Source organism: Oncorhynchus keta, chromosome 25 (genome assembly GCF_023373465.1).
Source record: "Oncorhynchus keta strain PuntledgeMale-10-30-2019 chromosome 25, Oket_V2, whole genome shotgun sequence".
Taxonomy (NCBI): domain Eukaryota; kingdom Metazoa; phylum Chordata; class Actinopteri; order Salmoniformes; family Salmonidae; genus Oncorhynchus; species Oncorhynchus keta.
In genome coordinates this window covers 34865350-34891785 of record NC_068445.1, presented here as the reverse complement: position 1 = coordinate 34891785, position 26436 = coordinate 34865350, and the positions used below count along the sequence as shown (strand labels likewise).

General features: G+C 42.5%; 1 protein-coding gene across 2 annotated transcripts in view; it reads left to right on the top strand.

Moving 5' to 3' along the window:
- The first annotated feature begins 4442 nt into the window (after positions 1-4442).
- Positions 4443-26436, top strand: part of LOC118357965 (ATP-binding cassette sub-family A member 2-like) — a 171299-nt gene continuing 149305 nt past the window's right edge. For both annotated transcript variants that reach the window (XM_052479142.1, XM_052479141.1), the window contains exon 1: positions 4443-4909. In XM_052479142.1, the coding sequence (XP_052335102.1) occupies positions 4844-4909 (66 nt within the window). In that variant the 5' untranslated portion in view covers positions 4443-4843. The remainder of the gene's footprint in view (positions 4910-26436) is intronic.

The following is a 26436-nucleotide window of genomic DNA, read 5'->3' as shown; positions in this document are numbered from 1 at the left end:
AATTTACATACATACTCAAATAATGGTATTTTAATTAAACTAATTAAACTAAACATAAACCCCAAACAAAACCTGAGGGGAGCATCTTCCCTCCCCGTCACCCTACAAAATACCATTCCCTATCTCCCCGTCCCTAATCTATCCTCTTAAAAATCTAAATGACACCCAGCCCTAAACCCCCCTTCCACCTCTCCCGAGCAGCATGCTGCCCCCACTTCCTCTCCTCCCTCTTCATCCTCCCCCTCAAATCTCCTTCCACCCTCCTCACTATCCCTTCCACCCCCCAATCTCTCCCTGTCTTCACCATGTTCTGCCTTGCTTCCCACAGCCCCCGTTTAAAGAGACTCATGAGAAGCCAGAGCAGAAACCTGTCCCTATCCGTCCCTCTCGCTCTCTCTACACCCCTCTCTAACCTGGCCCACATCAACATTGAGTTCGAACATTTTTCCCCGGTCGTAACCTGAGCCGTGTTCTCAGAGGAATGACTTCAGATGAAGGCACCAAGGGTGTGACTTTCAGATCACTAAACCACAATGTTTTCCTGTTATTGGTACATATGGAGAGTAAAGAGGTACCACAGTATAACTATAATACACTGCTCAAAAAAATAAAGGGAACACTTAAACAACACAATGTAACTCCAAGTCAATCACACTTCTGTGAAATCAAACTGTCCACTTAGGAAGCAACACTGATTGACAATAAATTTAACATGCTGTTGTGCAAATGGAATAGACAACAGGTGGAAATTATAGGCAATTAGCAAGACACCCCCAATAAAGGAGTGGTTCTGCAGGTGAACCACAGACCACTTCTCAATTCCTATGCTTCCTGGCTGATGTTTTGGTCACTTTTGAATGCTGGCGGTGCTTTCAATCTAGTGGTAGCATGAGACGGAGTCTACAACCCACACAAGTGGCTCAGGTAGTGCAGCTCATCCAGGATGGGACATCAATGCGAGCTATGGCAAGAAGGTTTGCTATGTCTGTCAGCGTAGTGTTCAGAGCATGGAGGCGCTACCAGGAGACAGGCCAGTACATCAGGAGACGTGGAGGAGGCCGTAGGAGGGCAACAACCCAGCAACAGGACCGCTACCTCCGCCTTTGTGCAAGGAGGAGCAGGAGGAGCACTGCCAGAGCCCTGCAAAATTACCTCCAGCAGGCCACAAATGTGCATGTGTCTGCTCAAACGGTCAGAAACAGACTCCATGAGGGTGGTATGAGGGCCCGACATCCACAGATAGGAGTTGTGCTTACAGCCCAACACTGTGCAGGACGTTTGGCATTTGCCAGAGAACACCAAGATTGGCAAATTCGCCACTGGCGCACTGTGCTCTTCACAGATGAAAGCAGGTTCACACTGAGCACATGTGACAGTCTGGAGACGCCGTGGAGAACATTCTGCTGCCTGCAACATCACGTCAGCACATTCAACTATGTAAAGAAAAAAGTATTTAATAAGAATATTTCATTCATTCAGATCTAGGATGTGTTATTTTAGTGTTCCCTTTATTTTTTTTGAGCAGTGTATAATGGTGGAAGGTAGGCTAGCTGTTAAATGTTTGTTTTTTAAACATTGTTTTTCCTTTGCAAATATTCCTTTAAATGTTGTTTTTCCTTTCCAAAAATGTTTACTCATGGACACATATGTCACACTATGAGTGTGTGTGTGCATGTGTGTGTGAGAGAGAGAGATTTTACAGAGGTGTAGATGGACAGTCATGTATAAAATTAAATAAAAATAAAATAAAAATAGGGATCTGGAAATCCAAAATAATATTCCTAGTCATGCATAATCACAGAATGATCCATGCTGAATAGTTAATTCCCTATCCAGTGAGCCAGTATCTAGCTCCTGTGGTCCTGGATCGCCATGGCCAGATGTTGCATGCTTATTTGGGTAGATTTATAGAGCTTTGTGAAATTCTAAGCCAAGCAGAGAGATTTGCATGTGACATCACTCTAGGATTGGAAAGTCATAACTGTTTCCAAGTGAAGCTTATCTTCTGTGACCTCTACTGAAACCTACTGTTTAATATATTTTACACAGTTAATAAAGCAATAATAAACCAAGGAGTGTTGAAGACAGATACATTTACAGGGTGTATTTATGTTAATTAGCAACCTATGATGTTTGAGAAGAAACTATCTACGTATCTACTCACATCAGATCATTCCCACTGGGCACACAGTGTTTGAATCAACGTTGTTTCCACTTCATTTCAATGACATTACGTTGAACCAACGTGGAAAAGACTCAAAAGTAATGTTTAACGAGTCCATGTCTCCCATATTGCCATGTAATACTTAGTAATAGTGGTACCAACATAGAGATGTTCAGGTCTTTAATGATTTATTCATTCAATTAATGAAACAATACAAAACTTGTCTTCATATGAACTATCTTCTACCACTTCAGCATTTCTACCTGTTCCCAGGCATGTCCAAAGCAAATTCTTAACTACTGCTGTCATCCGAGTCGTCTTTTGGTACATTTGTACATTTTTATAAAATTGTTCTGCTAGAATTGTTAAGCCTTTTCTCTATATCTAGAGCAGCACTGCCTAGGGAATAGAGCGCCATTTGGGATATGACCGAAGTAGTGATCTACTTGCTATCAAGGGAAAGCAGGGGTAAAAGCTTAGAGAAATATGCAGCTCAATGGTTTATTGTGATGCAAATAGTAAACATGAACCTTGTTTTATTGTTATTGTTATAGTTTATTTATTGGATAAAAACAAAGTTTAAATGTTAGTCATTTTCAAGCCTTGACTTTTTAAAAAACAATTTTGACATTTAAAAGTATTATCAGAAAGCTCTTTGACTTTTGAGGGTTTGGGTCACAGGCCGGACTTGCACACTGGGTACAGATGTCAGTTCAACAATTAGTTTGAGTTGTCAACTAATGTGAAATCAATGTGAAATCAACAAAACATTTCACTATATCATTGGATTTAGGTTAAAAGTTGTGTGAACAAAATATGAAATCCCCTTACCTTGTTGACTTCCTGCAAATCCAATCAGTTTTCCACGTTGATTCAACTTCATCACATTTAATTTATTTATTGAAATGATGTGGAAACAATTTTTGCCCAGTGGGGGGGGGGTTCAGTTCAACCAGTTTTTGCCCAGTGGGGGGTTTCCAACAGGAAAGACCAAGGTCTTGACTGTTTGACAAGGGTGACACTGATTTTGAAGTCGCAGGCAGGGCTAACTCATCACTAGACTGTAAACCCGGCTCACATCTGTTACATATGGGCAAAGAAAAATACATGAGTTTGAAACTCTGTTTTTTGGGGTGTGGATGGTACTGTGCCACTATTACTGGCATATACAGTGCCTTCAGAATGTATTCGCACCCCTTGACCTTTTCCACATTTTATTGTGTTATAAGGTGTATGCACCAATTTGTAAGTCGCTCTGGATAAGAGCGTCTGCTAAATGACTTAAATGTACATGTAATGTGTTACAGCCTGAATTTAATATGGACTAATAATTGACTATAATGTCAAAATAGAATAATATTTTTATAAATCTTTACAAATAAATAGAAAATTAAAAGCTGAAATTACTTGAGTCAATAAGTATTGAACCCCTTTGTTATGGCATGCCTAAATAATTCACGATCAGACATTTGCTTAACAAGTCACATAATATGTTGCAGGGACTCTGTGTGCCATATGATTTTGAATGACAACCTAATTTCTGTACCCCACACATATAATTCATTGTGTTCAGACAGTATTCATACCCCTTGACTTATACCACATTTAGTTGTTACAGTCTGAATTCAAAATGGATTAAATATATATTTTTCGCTCACCCTTTCTACACACAATACCCAATAATGACAAGGTGAAAACATGTTTTTAGACATTTTTGCAAATTTATTGAGAATGAAATACATAAATATCTCGTAAAAAATGTACCGAATACAACAATGCAGTTAAAAAAAACAAGTCTTAAGTAAAAAATAGATAAGTAAAAAATAATATATATATAATATATAATCAGTAATAGACGACACCGGAAACCGTTATTACGTTTACATCCAGAGCGATTTACAGGAGCAATTAGGGTGAAGTTCCTTGCTCAACGGCACACCGATTTTTCACTAAGTAATCACAGGGATTCAAACCAGCGACCTTTCAGTTACTGGCACTACACTATTCAATGCAAAATTTTGGGAACAATTTGGGGGCAAATCTAAAATTCTACAACTACAGTCTATCCAATTGGGATCGTTGAGACTGTCAGTATACATTACCCTGGGATAAATATGTTACATTTCTGGACCTACACCTATACAGAATAGGTTTTAGGCTGTAAGAACAGTCATTTGTCAAATCATACAAGGTAACTTTGTGTTCCAATTTGCAAGAGGAACAGTAGCCTAGCCTTAGTATAGGTTGCGCGAGAAGACATACTGTCTGTAGCGCCGTCTCCGCCCACTATACTGCACGATGGTGATATATATCCCTATATCGATGGTTCTATGTTTATTCTAACGCATTACTTTAGCACCGTTTCCATTGGATGCTTCTGTATTTTTCCGCCGATGGTGATATCATACAGAATATCAGCCACGCTTGCCACTGAATTTCAGTTTGTCCGATTTAGCCATCGAACCACAAGGCAGTGGCAGAAAACAGTCGTCTCGTTCAGAGAGAGAGCGAGAGAGCTGTGAAATGGGCATATAAACCTGTATCAAGCATATTATCTAAATTGACATTTAAATACATCGAAATGGCTTGTAATCCATTACCAAAAATCCACCCCACTAAACAGTAATTTAATTACCGGTATCGTAATTTGACCGTAATTAAAACCTCGAGCCTGTAGAGATGGGATTCCTCCACCAGCTACATCTTCTCTTGTGGAAGAATGTGTCTTTGAAGAGAAGAGGACCGGTAAGGAAACATTTTCTTTGATATTATTAGATAACAATTACAATATAGGGGTGCTTAGAAATATGGGACATTAGCTTAAATAGGCTATTGGTTGTGCGCTTGGAAAACATCACCGAATGTCAGTGCGAGATCAGACGGGCGTCGGTCTACAGAATTTGGTTGCTGCTACTGCATTGCCTTTATTTGAGGGTGGCATGATATTCACTGGGCACACACTGGTTGAATCAACGTTGTTTCCACCAACGTGAAATAGACATTGAATTGACATCTGTACCCAGTGGGGTGCCTTCATCAGTTCCCAGACATTTCAATTCAAGAAATGTCATGTTTTTTTGTGACAATTGTAGACTAATTTGCGCTGCCATAGTTTCCAAGGTGCTTGGATGTGTTATACCCCCAGGTTTACTAGACGTGTATTCACAAAAAAACGAACAGGTTGTTGTGTGCATAAACTCCTCATAACCTCTCATGCTTATCAGAACATCATGCAAAGCGCTAGAGAAGATGATGTAAACACACATATTAATGCCAATTTTTAATTGCGTCTCATTATGGTGCTGTGAGAATATGTGAGGTGCATTTGGAAATTCTAACGGATTCAATTCAAATAACAAAATAGTATTAATATCAAAAGGTGCATAAGTGTAGCCTAAGTAATTGCGGCAGCGTAGCCTAGTGGTTAGAGCTTTGGACTAGGAACCATCTATCTACTGCATGTATGTGGGTCTTTTGGTTATGCACCTGCCTCACATGTAGCCTAGGCTACCTGACAGACAATGACAGGAAGGACACTGAGAATGTGGCCCGCTGGTGCTCAAAGACTTTAAAATAAACATTATGTTCAGTTTTTACTGAGGGGCATTTTCACAGAGGGGGCAGGTACCCTGGCACCTGTAGACCTCTATCTGTGCGTTGGCCTGCAAAGAATATGATCTGAGGTCCTCTACAAGGACACCAGAGGTAATGGACCAGAATCTCAGATATTCATTTTTATGTAATGTCTGTATTAGACTCTTATATTACACTCTTATACACTCTGGATCGAACCAAAAATAGTTATATTTCTTTCTTCATATATGGCACGCTTAAAGGTTCTATATACAACCCTTTTTTAGGGTTATGTGTTCAGAAGCCCAGTGGTTCTTCTTCACCAAACCAACATTGGTTTTATATAGAACCCTTGGGTTTCATATAGGGTTCTATATGGAACCAATTTCAGTTCTAAATAGAACCTTAAAGGGTGTCATATATGAAGAAAGCACCCTTTTTTTGGTAGAACCGTTTTTGGTTGTATCCAGAACCTTTGTTTCTATGACTTTATGTCAAACCTTGACTAGTGAGGCCATGTATTTTGGATTAGACTATTCTACTTTGGTATAGTGGTGGACATGTATGGTGGATTAGACTCTACTACTTTGGTATAGTGGTGGAAATGAATGGTGGATTAGACTCTACTACTTTGGGATAGTGGTGGACATGTATGGTGGATTAGACTCTACTACTTTGGTATAGTGGTGGACATGTATGGTGGATTAGACTACACTACTTTGGTATAGTGGTGGACATGTATGGTGGATTAGACTCTACTACTTTGGTATAGTGGTGGACATGTATGGGGGATTAGACTACACTACTTTGGTATAGTGGTGGACATGTATGGTGGATTAGACTCTACTACTTTGGTATAGTGGTGGACATGTATGGTGGATTAGACTCTACTACTTTGGTATAGTGGTGGACATGTATGGTGGATTAGACTCTACTACTTTGGTATAGTGGTGGACATGTATGGTGGATTAGACTCTACTACTTTGGTATAGTGGTGGACATGTATGGTGGATTAGACTCTACTACTTTGGTATAGTGGTGGATATGTATGGTGGATTAGACTCTACTACTTTGGTATAGTGGTGGACATGTATGGTGGATCAGACTCTACTACTTTGGTATAGTGGTGGATATGTATGGTGGATTAGACTCTACTACTTTGGTATAGTGGTGGAAATGAATGGTGGATTAGACTCTACTACTTTGGTATAGTGGTGGACATGTATGGTGGATTAGACTCTACTACTTTGGTATAGTGGTGGACATGTATGGTGGATTAGACTCTACTACTTTGGTATAGTGGTGGACATGTATGGTGGATCAGACTCTACTACTTTGGTATAGTGGTGGACATGTATGGTGGATTAGACTATTCTACTTTGGTATAGCGGTGGACATGTATGGTGGATTAGACTCTACTACTTTGGTATAGTGGTGGACATGTATGGTGGATTAGACTACACTACTTTGGTATAGTGGTGGACATGTATGGTGGATTAGACTACACTACTTTGGTATAGTGGTGGACATGTATGGTGGATTAGACTCTACTACTTTGGTATAGCGGTGGACATGTATGGTGGATTAGACTCTACTACTTTGGTATATTGGTGGACATGTATGGTGGATTAGACTCTACTACTTTGGTATAGTGGTGGACACGTATGGTGGATTAGACTCTACGACTTTGGTATAGTGGTGGACATGTATGGTGGATGAGACTCTACTACTTTGGTATAGTGGTGGACATGTATGGTGGATTAGACTCTACTACTTTGGTATAGTGGTGGACATGTATGGTGGATTAGACTAGACTACTTTGGTATAGTGGTGGACATGTATGGTGGATTAGACTCTACTACTTTGGTATAGTGGTGGACATGTATGGTGGATTAGACTACACTACTTTGGTATAGTGGTGGACATGTATGGTGGATTAGACTACACTACTTTGGTATAGTGGTGGACATGTATGGTGGATTAGACTCTACTACTTTGGTATAGTGGTGGACATGTATGGGGGATTAGACTACACTACTTCGGTATAGTGGTGGACATGTATGGTGGATTAGACTCTACTACTTTGGTATAGTGGTGGATATGTATGGTGGATTAGACTCTACTACTTTGGTATAGTGGTGGAAATGAATGGTGGATTAGACTCTACTACTTTGGTATAGTGGTGGACATGTATGGTGGATCAGACTCTACTACTTTGGTATAGTGGTGGATATGTATGGTGGATTAGACTCTACTACTTTGGTATAGTGGTGGAAATGAATGGTGGATTAGACTCTACTACTTTGGTATAGTGGTGGACATGTATGGTGGATTAGACTCTACTACTTTGGTATAGTGGTGGACATGTATGGTGGATTAGACTCTACTACTTTGGTATAGTGGTGGACATGTATGGTGGATCAGACTCTACTACTTTGGTATAGTGGTGGACATGTATGGTGGATTAGACTATTCTACTTTGGTATAGCGGTGGACATGTATGGTGGATTAGACTCTACTACTTTGGTATAGTGGTGGACATGTATGGTGGATTAGACTACACTACTTTGGTATAGTGGTGGACATGTATGGTGGATTAGACTACACTACTTTGGTATAGTGGTGGACATGTATGGTGGATTAGACTCTACTACTTTGGTATAGCGGTGGACATGTATGGTGGATTAGACTCTACTACTTTGGTATATTGGTGGACATGTATGGTGGATTAGACTCTACTACTTTGGTATAGTGGTGGACACGTATGGTGGATTAGACTCTACGACTTTGGTATAGTGGTGGACATGTATGGTGGATGAGACTCTACTACTTTGGTATAGTGGTGGACATGTATGGTGGATTAGACTCTACTACTTTGGTATAGTGGTGGACATGTATGGTGGATTAGACTAGACTACTTTGGTATAGTGGTGGACATGTATGGTGGATTAGACTCTACTACTTTGGTATAGTGGTGGACATGTATGGTGGATTAGACTACACTACTTTGGTATAGTGGTGGACATGTATGGTGGATTAGACTACACTACTTTGGTATAGTGGTGGACATGTATGGTGGATTAGACTCTACTACTTTGGTATAGTGGTGGACATGTATGGGGGATTAGACTACACTACTTTGGTATAGTGGTGGACATGTATGGTGGATTAGACTCTACTACTTTGGTATAGTGGTGGACATGTATGGTGGATTAGACTCTACTACTTTGGTATAGTGGTGGACATGTATGGTGGATTAGACTCTATTACTTTGGTATAGTGGTGGACATGTATGGTGGATTAGACTCTACTACTTTGGTATAGTGGTGGAAATGAATGGTGGATTAGACTCTACTACTTTGGTATAGTGGTGGACATGTATGGTGGATTAGACTAGACTACTTTGGTATAGTGGTGGACATGTATGGTGGATTAGACTCTACTACTTTGGTATAGTGGTGGACATGTATGGTGGATTAGACTACACTACTTTGGTATAGTGGTGGACATGTATGGTGGATTAGACTCACTACTTTGGTATAGTGGTGGACATGTATGGTGGATTAGACTCTACTACTTTGGTATAGTGGTGGACATGTATGGGGGATTAGACTACACTACTTTGGTATAGTGGTGGACATGTATGGTGGATTAGACTCTACTACTTTGGTATAGTGGTGGATATGTATGGTGGATTAGACTCTACTACTTTGGTATAGTGGTGGAAATGAATGGTGGATTAGACTCTACTACTTTGGTATAGTGGTGGACATGTATGGTGGATCAGACTCTACTACTTTGGTATAGTGGTGGATATGTATGGTGGATTAGACTCTACTACTTTGGTATAGTGGTGGAAATGAATGGTGGATTAGACTCTACTACTTTGGTATAGTGGTGGACATGTATGGTGGATTAGACTCTACTACTTTGGTATAGTGGTGGACATGTATGGTGGATTAGACTCTACTACTTTGGTATAGTGGTGGACATGTATGGTGGATCAGACTCTACTACTTTGGTATAGTGGTGGACATGTATGGTGGATTAGACTATTCTACTTTGGTATAGTGGTGGACATGTATGGTGGATTAGACTCTACTACTTTGGTATAGTGGTGGACATGTATGGTGGATTAGACTACACTACTTTGGTATAGTGGTGGACATGTATGGTGGATTAGACTCACTACTTTGGTATAGTGGTGGACATGTATGGTGGATTAGACTCTACTACTTTGGTATAGCGGTGGACATGTATGGTGGATTAGACTCTACTACTTTGGTATATTGGTGGACATGTATGGTGGATTAGACTCTACTACTTTGGTATAGTGGTGGACACGTATGGTGGATTAGACTCTACGACTTTGGTATAGTGGTGGACATGTATGGTGGATGAGACTCTACTACTTTGGTATAGTGGTGGACATGTATGGTGGATTAGACTCTACTACTTTGGTATAGTGGTGGACATGTATGGTGGATTAGACTATACTTTGGTATAGTGGTGGACATGTATGGTGGATTAGACTCTACTACTTTGGTATAGTGGTGGACATGTATGGTGGATTAGACTACACTACTTTGGTATAGTGGTGGACATGTATGGTGGATTAGACTACACTACTTTGGTATAGTGGTGGACATGTATGGTGGATTAGACTCTACTACTTTGGTATAGTGGTGGACATGTATGGGGGATTAGACTATACTACTTCGGTATAGTGGTGGACATGTATGGTGGATTAGACTCTACTACTTTGGTATAGTGGTGGACATGTATGGTGGATTAGACTCTACTACTTTGGTATAGTGGTGGACATGTATGGTGGATTAGACTCTATTACTTTGGTATAGTGGTGGACATGTATGGTGGATTAGACTCTACTACTTTGGTATAGTGGTGGAAATGAATGGTGGATTAGACTCTACTACTTTGGGATAGTGGTGGACATGTATGGTGGATTAGACTCTACTACTTTGGTATAGTGGTGGACATGTATGGTGGATTAGACTCTACTACTTTGGTATAGTGGTGGACATGTATGGTGGATCAGACTCTACTACTTTGGTATAGTGGTGGACATGTATGGTGGATTAGACTATTCTACTTTGGTATAGTGGTGGACATGTATGGTGGATTAGACTATACTACTTTGGTATAGTGGTGGAAATGAATGGTGGATTAGACTCTACTACTTTGGTATAGTGGTGGACATGTATGGTGGATTAGACTCTACTACTTTGGTATAGTGGTGGACATGTATGGTGGATTAGACTCTACTACTTTGGTATAGTGGTGGACATGTATGGTGGATCAGACTCTACTACATTGGTATAGTGGTGGACATGTATGGTGGATTAGACTCTACTACTTTGGTATAGTGGTGGACATGTATGGTGGATTAGACTCTACTACTTTGGTATAGTGGTGGACATGTATGGTGGATTAGACTCTACTACTTTGGTATAGTGGTGGACATGTGGGGTTGATTAGACTCTACTACTTTGGTATAGTGGTGGACATGTATGGTGGATTAGACTCTACTACTTTGGTATAGCGGTGGACATGTGGGGTTGATTAGACTCTGCTACTTTGCTATAGTGGTGGACATGTATGGTGGATCAGACTCTACTACTTTGGTATAGCGGTGGACATGTGGGGTTGATTAGACTCTACTACTTTGGTATAGTGGTGGACATGTATGGTGGATTAGACTCTACTACTTTGGTATAGTGGTGGACATGTACGGGGGATTAGACTCTACTACTTTGGTATAGTGGTGGACATGTATGGTGGATTAGACTCTACTACTTTGGTATAGCGGTGGACATGTGGGGTTGATTAGACTCTGCTACTTTGCTATAGTGGTGGACATGTATGGTGGATCAGACTCTACTACTTTGGTATAGCGGTGGACATGTATGGTGGATGAGACGCTACTACTTTGGTATAGTGGTGGACATGTATGGTGGATTAGACTACACTACTTTGGTATAGTGGTGGACATGTACGGGGGATTAGACTCTACTACTTTGGTATAGTGGTGGACATGTATGGTGGATTAGACTCTACTACTTTGGTATAGTGGTGGACATGTATGGTGGATTAGACTCTACTACTTTGGTATAGTGGTGGACATGTATGGTGGATTAGACTCTACCACTTTGGTATAGTGGTGGACATGTATGGTGGATTAGACTCTACCACTTTGGTATAGTGGTGGACATGTATGGTGGATTAGACTCTACTACTTTGGTATAGTGGTGGACATGTATGGTGGATTAGACTACACTACTTTGGTATAGTGGTGGACATGTATGGTGGATTAGACTCTACTACTTTGGTATAGTGGTGGACATGTATGGGGGATTAGACTACACTACTTTGGTATAGTGGTGGACATGTATGGTGGATTAGACTCTACTACTTTGGTATAGTGGTGGACATGTATGGTGGATTAGACTCTACTACTTTGGTATAGTGGTGGACATGTATGGTGGATTAGACTCTACTACTTTGGTATAGTGGTGGACATGTATGGTGGATTAGACTCTACTACCTTGGTATAGTGGTGGACATGTATGGTGGATTAGACTCTACTACTTTGGTATAGTGGTGGATATGTATGGTGGATTAGACTCTACTACTTTGGTATAGTGGTGGACATGTATGGTGGATCAGACTCTACTACTTTGGTATAGTGGTGGATATGTATGGTGGATTAGACTCTACTACTTTGGTATAGTGGTGGAAATGAATGGTGGATTAGACTCTACTACTTTGGTATAGTGGTGGACATGTATGGTGGATTAGACTCTACTACTTTGGTATAGTGGTGGACATGTATGGTGGATTAGACTCTACTACTTTGGTATAGTGGTGGACATGTATGGTGGATCAGACTCTACTACTTTGGTATAGTGGTGGACATGTATGGTGGATTAGACTATTCTACTTTGGTATAGTGGTGGACATGTATGGTGGATTAGACTATACTACTTTGGTATAGTGGTGGAAATGAATGGTGGATTAGACTCTACTACTTTGGTATAGTGGTGGACATGTATGGTGGATTAGACTCTACTACTTTGGTATAGTGGTGGACATGTATGGTGGATTAGACTCTACTACTTTGGTATAGTGGTGGACATGTATGGTGGATCAGACTCTACTACATTGGTATAGTGGTGGACATGTATGGTGGATTAGACTCTACTACTTTGGTATAGTGGTGGACATGTATGGTGGATTAGACTCTACTACTTTGGTATAGTGGTGGACATGTATGGTGGATTAGACTCTACTACTTTGGTATAGTGGTGGACATGTGGGGTTGATTAGACTCTACTACTTTGGTATAGTGGTGGACATGTATGGTGGATTAGACTCTACTACTTTGGTATAGCGGTGGACATGTGGGGTTGATTAGACTCTGCTACTTTGCTATAGTGGTGGACATGTATGGTGGATCAGACTCTACTACTTTGGTATAGCGGTGGACATGTGGGGTTGATTAGACTCTACTACTTTGGTATAGTGGTGGACATGTATGGTGGATTAGACTCTACTACTTTGGTATAGCGGTGGACATGTGGGGTTGATTAGACTCTACTACTTTGGTATAGTGGTGGACATGTATGGTGGATTAGACTCTACTACTTTGGTATAGTGGTGGACATGTATGGTGGATTAGACTCTACTACTTTGGTATAGTGGTGGACATGTATGGTGGATCAGACTCTACTACTTTGGTATAGTGGTGGAAATGAATGGTGGATTAGACTCTACTACTTTGGTATAGTGGTGGACATGTATGGTGGATTAGACTCTACTACTTTGGTATAGTGGTGGACATGTATGGTGGATTAGACTCTACTACTTTGGTATAGTGGTGGACATGTATGGTGGATCAGACTCTACTACTTTGGTATAGTGGTGGACATGTATGGTGGATTAGACTATTCTACTTTGGTATAGTGGTGGACATGTATGGTGGATTAGACTCTACTACTTTGGTATAGTGGTGGACATGTATGGTGGATTAGACTCTACTACTTTGGTATAGTGGTGGACATGTATGGTGGATTAGACTACACTACTTTGGTATAGTGGTGGACATGTATGGTGGATTAGACTCTACTACTTTGGTATAGTGGTGGACATGTATGGTGGATTAGACTCTACTACTTTGGTATAGCGGTGGACATGTGGGGTTGATTAGACTCTACTACTTTGGTATAGTGGTGGACATGTATGGTGGATTAGACTCTACTACTTTGGTATAGTGGTGGACATGTATGGTGGATTAGACTCTACTACTTTGGTATAGTGGTGGACATGTATGGTGGATTAGACTCTACTACTTTGGTATAGTGGTGGACATGTATAGTGGTGGACATGTATGGTGGATCAGACTCTACTACTTTGGTATAGTGGTGGACATGTATGGTGGATTAGACTCTACTACTTTGGTATAGTGGTGGACATGTATGGTGGATTAGACTCTACTACTTTGGTATAGTGGTGGACATGTATGGTGGATTAGACTCTACTACTTTGGTATAGTGGTGGACATGTGGGGTTGATTAGACTCTACTACTTTGGTATAGTGGTGGACATGTATGGTGGATTAGACTCTACTACTTTGGTATAGCGGTGGACATGTGGGGTTGATTAGACTCTGCTACTTTGCTATAGTGGTGGACATGTATGGTGGATCAGACTCTACTACTTTGGTATAGCGGTGGACATGTGGGGTTGATTAGACTCTACTACTTTGGTATAGTGGTGGACATGTATGGTGGATTAGACTCTACTACTTTGGTATAGTGGTGGACATGTATGGTTGATTAGACTCTACTACTTTGGTATAGTGGTGGACATGTATGGGGGATTAGACTCTACTACTTTGGTATAGTGGTGGACATCAGCAACATGGACATGTGTTACACAATGTTACAAGTTTATGTCAGATTAGTAACACAGCAACATTTAGGCTCCTGGGAGGCCCTGTCCAATAATATCATTCTTCTGCACAACAGATCTATTTAGCCAGAATAGGTAGTCCTGCTAACAGATGTGTTTGTGACCAATACCATTTGATTAGATTAGATTTGTTTTCCAGGGAGTCGTGGGATCCACAAAAACAACAAAAACATACCATTATTGACTAAAAAACACTGGATTACACCATAGCATTTTATCAGACGATGGTTTTCATGTGGGATCAGGGCCAGAAGATTCCTCATAATGGATGGTACCCTTTCCCCGGGTGCACATTTTGTTTTTGGCCCTAGCACTACACAGCTGATTCAAATAATCAAAGGTTGATGACGAGTTGGATATTTGAAACAGCTGTGTAGTGCTTGGGCCAAACCCAGAACGTGCCCTCAGTGGGGGCCAGAGGACCGCGTTTAGGAAACCCTGATCTAGACTATAGACAGCACCTGACAAACATTTGATTTTGGAGTAAACTACCTCTTTAGTGGACAATGTAAAGTGCCTACTTTAAAACCTAATGTCCCAAAGTGCTATTTTTATCACCAATAAATAGGGCCTGTTTATAGTAGCGTAGTCTGCAGAGAACACTATCCATTTCCATTTTATAGCCTTTCCATTTACAGCTGTTGGGGATTTTGCCTAACAATCTTTATAGGACATATATACCCTGTCCCATTAGGTTCAGACTTCCTTTCTACAGGCAATGTAGAGCGCTGTCCACACTGGTTTCCTTGATCCTAAAGATGCTTTGTTTTGTCCGTCATCCCATCATGATGTCGCTGCCCTTCACTTGTTGTGTGCAATATTTAGCTATGGTTACCCTTCAGATAGTACATACAGGATCTGTCCCAAATGGCATACTATTCTGTTTATAGTGCACTATTTTTTGACCCTATTCCCTATACTATAAATGTTGTGCACTACAATAGGGAATAGTGCCATTTAGGACACAGTCTTAGTGAAGACTTCAGATAGGTTTCCTGTAGTACACTAGGGTTGCCTCAGAGTAATAATAGTATCAGTTACGTCATCCTGTACATTTATTATCATGTAGTCCATCTGGACCTGCTGGGGCTGAGGAAGATGTAGGTTTATTATCATGTAGTCTATCTGGACCTGCTGGGGCTGAGGAAGATGTAGGTTTATTTTCATGTAGTCTATCTGAACCTGCTGGGGTTGAGGAAGATGTAGGTTTATTATCATGTAGTCTATCTGGACCTGCTGGGGCTGATGAAGATGTAGGTTTATTATCATGTAGTCTATCTGGACCTGCTGAGGCTGAGGAAGATGTAGGTTTATTATCATGTAGTCTATCTGGACCTGCTGGGGCTGAGGAAGATGTAGGTTTATTATCATGTAGTCTATCTGGACCTGTTGGGGCTGAGGAAGATGTAGGTTTATTATCATGAAGTCTATCTGGACCTGCTGGGGCTGAGGAAGATGTCGGTTTATTATCATGTTGTCTATCTGGACCTGCTTGGGCTGAGGAAGATGTAGGTTTATTATCATGTAGTCCATCTGGACCTGCTGGGGCTGAGGAAGATGAGGTTTATTATCATGTAGTCTATCTGGACCTGCTGGGGTTGAGGAAGATGTAGGTTTATTATCATGTAGTCTATCTGGACCTGCTAGGGCTGATGATGATGTAGGTTTATTATCATGTAGTCCATCTGGACCTGCTGGGGCTGAGGAAGATGTAGGTTTATTATCATGTAGTCTATCTGGACCTGCTAGGGCTGATGATGATGTAGGTTTATTATCATGTAGTCCATCTGGACCTGCTGGGGCTGAGGAAGATGAGGTTTATTATCATGTAGTCTATCTGGACCTGCTGGGGTTGAGGAAGATGTAGGTTTATTATCATGTAGTCTATCTGGACCTGCTAGGGCTGATGATGATGTAGGTTTATTATCATGTAGTCCATCTGGACCTGCTGGGGCTGAGGAAGATGTAGGTTTATTATCATGTAGTCTATCTGGACCTACTGGGGCTGAGGCAGATGTAGGTTTATTATCATGTAGTCTATCTGGACCTGCTGGGGCTGAGGAAGATGTCGGTTTATTATCATGTATTCCATCTGGACCTGCTGGGGCTGAGGAAGATGTAGGTTTATTATCATGTAGTCCATCTGGACCTGCTGGGGCTGAGGAAGATGAGGTTTATTATCATGTAGTCTATCTGGACCTGCTGGGGTTGAGGAAGATGTAGGTTTATTATCATGTAGTCTATCTGGACCTGCTAGGGCTGATGATGATGTAGGTTTATTATCATGTAGTCCATCTGGACCTGCTGGGGCTGAGGAAGATGTAGGTTTATTATCATGTAGTCTATCTGGACCTACTGGGGCTGAGGCAGATGTAGGTTTATTATCATGTAGTCTATCTGGACCTGCTGGGGCTGAGGAAGATGTCGGTTTATTATCATGTATTCCATCTGGACCTGCTGGGGCTGAGGAAGATGTAGGTTTATTATCATGTAGTCCATCTGGACCTGCTGGGGCTGAGGAAGATGTTGGTTTATTATCATGTAGTCCATCTGGACCTGCTGGGGCTGAGGAAGATGTCGGTTTATTATCATGTAGTCTATCTGGACCTGCTGGGGCTGATGAAGATGTAGGTTTATTATCATGTAGTCTATCTGGACCTGCTGAGGCTGAGGAAGATGTAGGTTTATTATCATGTAGTCTATCTGGACCTGCTGGGGCTGAGGAAGATGTAGGTTTATTATCATGTAGTCTATCTGGACCTGTTGGGGCTGAGGAAGATGTAGGTTTATTATCATGCAGTCTATCTGGACCTGCTGGGGCTGAGGAAGATGTAGGTTTATTATCATTTAGTACATCTGGACCTGCTGGGGATGAGGAAGATGTAGGTTTATTATCATGAAGTCTATCTGGACCTGCTGGGGCTGAGGAAGATGTCGGTTTATTATCATGTTGTCTATCTGGACCTGCTTGGGCTGAGGAAGATGTAGGTTTATTATCATGTAGTCCATCTGGACCTGCTGGGGCTGAGGAAGATGAGGTTTATTATCATGTAGTCTATCTGGACCTGCTGGGGTTGAGGAAGATGTAGGTTTATTATCATGTAGTCTATCTGGACCTGCTTGGGCTGAGGAAGATGTAGGTTTATTATCATGTAGTCCATCTGGACCTGCTGGGGCTGAGGAAGATGTAGGTTTATTATCATGTAGTCTATCTGGACCTACTGGGGCTGAGGCAGATGTAGGTTTATTATCATGTAGTCTATCTGGACCTGCTGGGGCTGAGGAAGATGTCGGTTTATTATCATGTATTCCATCTGGACCTGCTGGGGCTGAGGAAGATGTAGGTTTATTATCATGTAGTCCATCTGGACCTGCTGGGGCTGAGGAAGATGTTGGTTTATTATCATGTAGTCCATCTGGACCTGCTGGGGCTGAGGAAGATGAGGTTTATTATCATGTAGTCTATCTGGACCTGCTGGGGTTGAGGAAGATGTAGGTTTATTATCATGTAGTCATTCTGGACCTGCTGGGGCTGAGGAAGATGTAGGTTTATTATCATGTAGTCCATCTGGACCTGCTGGGGCTGAGGAAGATGTAGGTTTATTATCATTTAGTACATCTGGACCTGCTGGGGATGAGGAAGATGTAGGTTTATTATCATGAAGTCTATCTGGACCTGCTGGGGCTGAGGAAGATGTCGGTTTATTATCATGTTGTCTATCTGGACCTGCTGGGGTTGAGGAAGATGTAGGTTTATTATCATGTAGTCTATCTGGACCTGCTTGGGCTGAGGAAGATGTAGGTTTATTATCATGTAGTCCATCTGGACCTGCTGGGGCTGAGGAAGATGAGGTTTATTATCATGTAGTCTATCTGGACCTGCTGGGGTTGAGGAAGATGTAGGTTTATTATCATGTAGTCTATCTGGACCTGCTAGGGCTGATGATGATGTAGGTTTATTATCATGTAGTCCATCTGGACCTGCTGGGGCTGAGGAAGATGTAGGTTTATTATCATGTAGTCTATCTGGACCTACTGGGGCTGAGGAAGATGTAGGTTTATTATCATGTAGTCTATCTGGACCTGCTGGGGCTGAGGAAGATGTCGGTTTATTATCATGTAGTCTATCTGGACCTGCTGGGGCTGAGGAAGATGTAGGTTTATTATCATGTAGTCTATCTGGACCTGCCGGGGCTGAGGAAGATGTAGGTTTATTATCATGCAGTCTATCTGGACCTGCTGGGGCTGAGGAAGATGTAGGTTTATTATCATGCAGTCTATCTGGACCTGCTTGGGCTGAGGAAGATGTAGGTTTATTATCATGTAGTCCATCTGGACCTGCTGGGGCTGAGGAAGATGTAGGTTTATTATCATGTAGTCTATCTGGACCTGCTGGGGCTGAGGAAGATGTCGGTTTATTATCATTTAGTCTATCTGGATCTGCTGGGGCTGAGGAAGATGTAGATTTATTATCATGTAGTCTATCTGGACCTGCTGAGGCTGAGGAAGATGTAGGTTTATTATCATGTAGTCTATCTGGACCTGCTGGGGCTGAGGAAGATGTAGGTTTATTATCATGTAGTCTATCTGGACCTGTTGGGGCTGAGGAAGATGTAGGTTTATTATCATGCAGTCTATCTGGACCTGCTGGGGCTGAGGAAGATGTAGGTTTATTATCATTTAGTACATCTGGACCTGCTGGGGATGAGGAAGATGTAGGTTTATTATCATGAAGTCTATCTGGACCTGCTGGGGCTGAGGAAGATGTCGGTTTATTATCATGTTGTCTATCTGGACCTGCTTGGGCTGAGGAAGATGTAGGTGTATTATCATGTAGTCCATCTGGACCTGCTGGGGCTGAGGAAGATGAGGTTTATTATCATGTAGTCTATCTGGACCTGCTGGGGTTGAGGAAGATGTAGGTTTATTATCATGTAGTCTATCTGGACCTGCTAGGGCTGATGATGATGTAGGTTTATTATCATGTAGTCCATCTGGACCTGCTGGGGCTGAGGAAGATGTAGGTTTATTATCATGTAGTCTATCTGGACCTACTGGGGCTGAGGAAGATGTAGGTTTATTATCATGTAGTCTATCTGGACCTGCTGGGGCTGAGGAAGATGTCGGTTTATTATCATGTATTCCATCTGGACCTGCTGGGGCTGAGGAAGATGTAGGTTTATTATCATGTAGTCCATCTGGACCTGCTGGGGCTGAGGAAGATGTTGGTTTATTATCATGTAGTCCATCTGGACCTGCTGGGGCTGAGGAAGATGAGGTTTATTATCATGTAGTCTATCTGGACCTGCTGGGGTTGAGGAAGATGTAGGTTTATTATCATGTAGTCATTCTGGACCTGCTGGGGCTGAGGAAGATGTAGGTTTATTATCATTTAGTACATCTGGACCTGCTGGGGATGAGGAAGATGTAGGTTTATTATCATGAAGTCTATCTGGACCTGCTGGGGCTGAGGAAGATGTCGGTTTATTATCATGTTGTCTATCTGGACCTGCTGGGGTTGAGGAAGATGTATGTTTATTATCATGTAGTCTATCTGGACCTGCTGGGGCTAAGAAGATGTCGGTTTATTATCATGTAGTCCATCTGGACCTGCTGGGGCTGAGGAAGATGTAGGTTTATTATCATGTAGTCTATCTGGACCTGCTGGGGCTGAGGAAGATGTTGGTTTATTATCATGTAGTCTATCTGGACCTGCTGGGGTTGAGGAAGATGTAGGTTTATTATCATGTAGTCCATCTGGACCTGCTGGGTCTGAGGAAGATGTAGGTTTATTATCATGTAGTCCATCTGGACCTGCTGGGGTTGAGGAAGATGTAGGTTTATTATCATGTAGTCTATCTGGACCTGCTGGGGCTGAGGAAGATGTAGGTTTATTATCATGTAGTCTATCTGGACCTGCTGGGGCTGAGGAAGATGTAGGTTTATTATCATGAAGTCCATCTGGACCTGCTGGGGCTGAGGAAGATGTAGGTTTATTATCATGTAGTCTATCTGGACCTGCTGGGGCTGAGGAAGATGTAGGTTTATTATCATGTAGTCCATCTGGACCTGCTGGGGCTGAGGAAGATGTAGGTTTATTATCATGTAGTCTATCTGGACCTGCTGGGGCTGAGGAAGATGTAGGTTTATTATCATGAAGTCCATCTGGACCTGCTGGGGCTGAGGAAGATGTAGGTTTATTATCATGTAGTCTATCTGGACCTGCTGGGGCTGAGGAAGATGTAGGTTTATTATCATGTAGTCTATCTGGACCTGCTGGGGCTGAGGAAGATGTCGGTTTATTATCATGTAGTCTATTTGGACCTGCTGGGGTTGAGGAAGATGTAGGTTTATTATCATGTAGTCCATCTGGACCTGCTGGGGCTGAGGAAGATGTAGGTTTATTATCATGTAGTCCATCTGGACCTGCTGGGGTTGAGGAAGATGTAGGTTTATTATCATGTAGTCTATCTGGACCTGTTGGGGCTGAGGAAGATGTAGTTTTATTATCATGTAGTCTATCTGGACCTGCTGGGGCTGAGGAAGATGTCGGTTTATTATCATGTAGTCCATCTGGACCTGCTGGGGCTGAGGAAGATGTAGGTTTATTATCATGCCGTCCATCTGGACCTGCTGGGGCTGAGGAAGATGTAGGTTTATTATCATGTAGTCTATCTGGACCTGCTGGAGCTGAGGAAGATGTAGGTTTATTATCATGTAGTCCATTTGGACCTGCTGGGGCTGAGGAAGATGTAGGTTTATTATCATGTAGTTTATCTGGATCTGCTGGGGCTGAGGAAGATGTCGGTTTATTATCATGTAGTCCATCTGGACCTGCTGGGGCTAAGGAAGATGTAGGTTTATTATCATGTAGTCTATCTGGACCTGCTGGGGTTGAGGAAGATGTAGGTTTATTATCATGTATTCCATCTGGACCTGCTGGGGCTGAGGAAGATGTCGGTTTATTATCATGTAGTCTATCTGGACCTGCTGGGGCTGAGGAAGATGTCGGTTTATTATCATGTAGTCTATCTGGACCTGCTGGGGCTGAGGAAGATGTAGGTTTATTATCATGCCGTCCATCTGGACCTGCTGGGGCTGAGGAAGATGTAGGTTTATTATCATGTAGTCTATCTGGACCTGCTGGGGCTGAGGAAGATGTAGGTTTATTATCATGTAGTCCACCTGGACCTGCTGGGGCTGAGGAAGATGTAGGTTTATTATCATGTAGTCCATCTGGACCTGCTGGGGCTGAGGAAGATGTAGGTTTATTATCATGTAGTCCACCTGGACCTGCTGGGGCTGAGGAAGATGTAGGTTTATTATCATGTAGTCCATCTGGACCTGCTGGGGCTGAGGAAGATGTCGGTTTATTATCATGTAGTCTATCTGGACCTGCTGGGGCTGAGGAAGATGTAGGTTTATTATCATGTAGTCTATCTGGACCTGCTGGGGCTGAGGAAGATGTCGGTTTATTATCATGTAGTCCATCTGGACCTGCTGGGGCTGAGGAAGATGTAGGTTTATTATCATGTAGTTTATCTGGACCTGCTGGGGTTGAGGAAGATGTAGGTTTATTATCATGTAGTCTATCTGGACCTGCTGGGGCTGAGGAAGATGTAGGTTTATTATCATGTAGTCCATTTGGACCTGCTGGGGCTGAGGAAGATGTAGGTTTATTATCATGTAGTCTATCTGGACCTGCTGGGGCTGAGGAAGATGTAGGTTTATTATCATGTAGTCCATTTGGACCTGCTGGGGCTGAGGAAGATGTAGGTTTATTATCATGTAGTTTATCTGGACCTGCTGGGGCTGAGGAAGATGTCGGTTTATTATCATGTAGTCCATCTGGACCTGCTGGGGCTAAGGAAGATGTAGGTTTATTATCATGTAGTCTATCTGGACCTGATGGGGCTGAGGAAGATGTCGGTTTATTATCATGTAGTCTATCTGGACCTGCTGGGGCTGAGGAAGATGTAGGTTTATTATCATGTAGTCTATCTGGACCTGCTGGGGCTGAGGAAGATGTAGGTTTATTATCATGTAGTCTATCTGGACCTGCTGGGGCTGAGGAAGATGTAGGTTTATTATCATGTAGTCCATTTGGACCTGCTGGGGCTGAGGAAGATGTAGGTTTATTTTCATGTAGTCCATTTGGACCTGCTGGGGCTGAGGAAGATGTCGGTTTATTATCATGTAGTCCATCTGGACCTGCTGGGGCTGAGGAAGATGTAGGTATATTATCATGTGGTCCATCTGGACCTGCTGGGGCTGAGGAAGATGTAGGTTTATTATCATGTAGTCCATCTGGACCTTCTGGGGCTGAGGAAGATATAGGCGTATTATCATGTAGTCCATCTGGACCTGCTGGGGCTGAGGAAGATGTAGGTTTATTATCATGTAGTCCACCTGGACCTGCTGGGGCTGAGGAAGATGTAGGTTTATTATCATGTAGTCCATCTGGACCTGCTGGGGCTGAGGAAGATGTAGGTTTATTTTCATGTAGTCCATTTGGACCTGCTGGGGCTGAGGAAGATGTCGGTTTATTATCATGTAGTCCATCTGGACCTGCTGGGGCTGAGGAAGATGTAGGTATATTATCATGTGGTCCATCTGGACCTGCTGGGGCTGAGGAAGATGTCGGTTTATTTTCATGTAGTCTATCTGGACCTGCTGGGGCTGAGGAAGATGTAGGTTTATTATCATGTAGTCCACCTGGACCTGCTGGGGCTGAGGAAGATGTAGGTTTATTATCATGTAGTCCATCTGGACCTGCTGGGGCTGAGGAAGATGTAGGTTTATTTTCATGTAGTCCATTTGGACCTGCTGGGGCTGAGGAAGATGTAGGTTTATTATCATGTAGTCCATCTGGACCTGCTGGGGCTGAGGAAGATGTAGGTATATTATCATGTGGTCCATCTGGACCTGCTGGGGCTGAGGAAGATGTCGGTTTATTTTCATGTAGTCTATCTGGACCTGCTGGGGCTGAGGAAGATGTAGGTTTATTATCATGTAGTCTATCTGGACCTGCTGGGGCTGAGGAAGATGTAGGTTTATTATCATGTAGTCTATCTGGACCTGCTGGGGCTGAGGAAGATGTAGGTTTATTATCATGTAGTCCATTTGGACCTGCTGGGGCTGAGGAAGATGTAGGTTTATTATCATGTAGTTTATCTGGACCTGCTGGGGCTGAGGAAGATGTCGGTTTATTATCATGTAGTCCATCTGGACCTGCTGGGGCTAAGGAAGATGTAGGTTTATTATCATGTAGTCTATCTGGACCTGATGGGGCTGAGGAAGATGTCGGTTTATTATCATGTAGTCTATCTGGACCTGCTGGGGCTGAGGAAGATGTAGGTTTATTATCATGTAGTCTATCTGGACCTGCTGGGGCTGAGGAAGATGTAGGTTTATTATCATGTAGTCTATCTGGACCTGCTGGGGCTGAGGAAGATGTAGGTTTATTATCATGTAGTCCATTTGGACCTGCTGGGGCTGAGGAAGATGTAGGTTTATTTTCATGTAGTCCATTTGGACCTGCTGGGGCTGAGGAAGATGTCGGTTTATTATCATGTAGTCCATCTGGACCTGCTGGGGCTGAGGAAGATGTAGGTTTATTATCATGTGGTCCATCTGGACCTGCTGGGGCTGAGGAAGATGTAGGTTTATTATCATGTAGTCCATCTGGACCTTCTGGGGCTGAGGAAGATATAGGCGTATTATCATGTAGTCCATCTGGACCTGCTGGGGCTGAGGAAGATGTAGGTTTATTATCATGTAGTCCACCTGGACCTGCTGGGGCTGAGGAAGATGTAGGTTTATTATCATGTAGTCCATCTGGACCTGCTGGGGCTGAGGAAGATGTAGGTTTATTTTCATGTAGTCCATTTGGACCTGCTGGGGCTGAGGAAGATGTCGGTTTATTATCATGTAGTCCATCTGGACCTGCTGGGGCTGAGGAAGATGTAGGTTTATTATCATGTAGTCCATCTGGACCTGCTGGGGCTGAGGAAGATGTCGGTTTATTTTCATGTAGTCTATCTGGACCTGCTGGGGCTGAGGAAGATGTAGGTTTATTATCATGTAGTCCATCTGGACCTGCTGGGGCTGAGGAAGATGTAGGTTTATTATCATGTAGTCCATCTGGACCTGCTGGGGCTGAGGAAGATGTAGGTTTATTTTCATGTAGTCCATCTGGACCTGCTGGGGCTGAGGAAGATGTAGGTTTATTATCATGTAGTCCATCTGGACCTGCTGGGGCTGAGGAAGATGTAGGTTTATTATCATGTGGTCCATCTGGACCTGCTGGGGCTGAGGAAGATGTCGGTTTATTTTCATGTAGTCTATCTGGACCTGCTGGGGCTGAGGAAGATGTAGGTTTATTATCATGTAGTCTATCTGGACCTGCTGGGGCTGAGGAAGATGTAGGTTTATTATCATGTAGTCTATCTGGACCTGCTGGGGCTGAGGAAGATGTAGGTTTATTATCATGTAGTCTAAGGAATATGTATATACCATTAGCCAAGTGGATTGATTGATGGGCTCTTGGAACAGGCTAGTCAGCAGTAGTCTGGAGCAGGGGCATGGTCTCTATCTTAATTACTGAGTCCTATTGTAAATCCTTTGGCTTGGACCAAAATAACTCCCTATTCCCATGGCCCATAAGGAATAGGATGCAATTTGGGAGTGTCGACTCTGTCAGTGCAAAATATGGGTGAGAACATTTAATGATTTACTCCCTTTTACTGTGTTTTCAAAAGTACCTGAAAGGTCTTTATTTACATAGCAACCAACTGATGTCACTGTGAAGTCCATGGTTCATTGTTTCATTTGCTACCTGCCTGACAGCCTTCATAGTGCAAGCCAGGAAAAATGTGCTTATTTCCTAGGCAAAACAATGTGTGTAGAGGCGTAATGCTATTACCACAACATGACTTCATCCCTTTGTTTTACATACAGTACAGGAAGGTCATATGTCTGTAGTGTCAACCTTTTAACTCCTCTTCCTGCCTGTCAATCATTCTTCCTGTCTGTCAACTCCTGCATTGATCTCTGAGGTGGAAAGCAGACACATGTTTATGTTAGTCCTCAGAGAGAGTGAATAAGGGGGAGAGAGAGAGATAGAAAGGGAGAAATGGAGAGAACAGAAAGGGAGAGATAACAGAAAGGGAGAGAGAACAGAAAGTGAGGGAGAGAGAGAGAGAACAGAAAGAAATAGAGAGAGAGAGAGAGAAGGAAAGAAAGAGAGTGTAACGGTTCTCTTGGTGTGAAGGAGAGTCGGACCAAAATGCAGCGTGTAGATTGCGATCCATGTTTTAATAAACAAACGTAACACGAATCTAAATACAAACACTACAAAAAAAACAATAAATGTAACGAAAACCGAAACAGCCTATACTTGTGTACACTAACACATAGACAGGAAGGACACTAAGGACAATCACCCACGACAAACTCAAAGAATATGGCTGCCTAAATATGGTTCCCAATCAGAGACAACGATAAACACCTGCCTCTGATTGAGAACCACTCCAGACAGCCATAGACTTTGGTAGATCACCCCACTACCTACAATCCCAATGCATACACACCACATACAAAAACCCATGCCACACCCTGGTCTGACCAAATAAATTAAGATAAACACAAAATACTTCGACCAGGGCGTGACAGAACCCCCCCCCTCCTAAGGTGCGGACTCCCGAGAT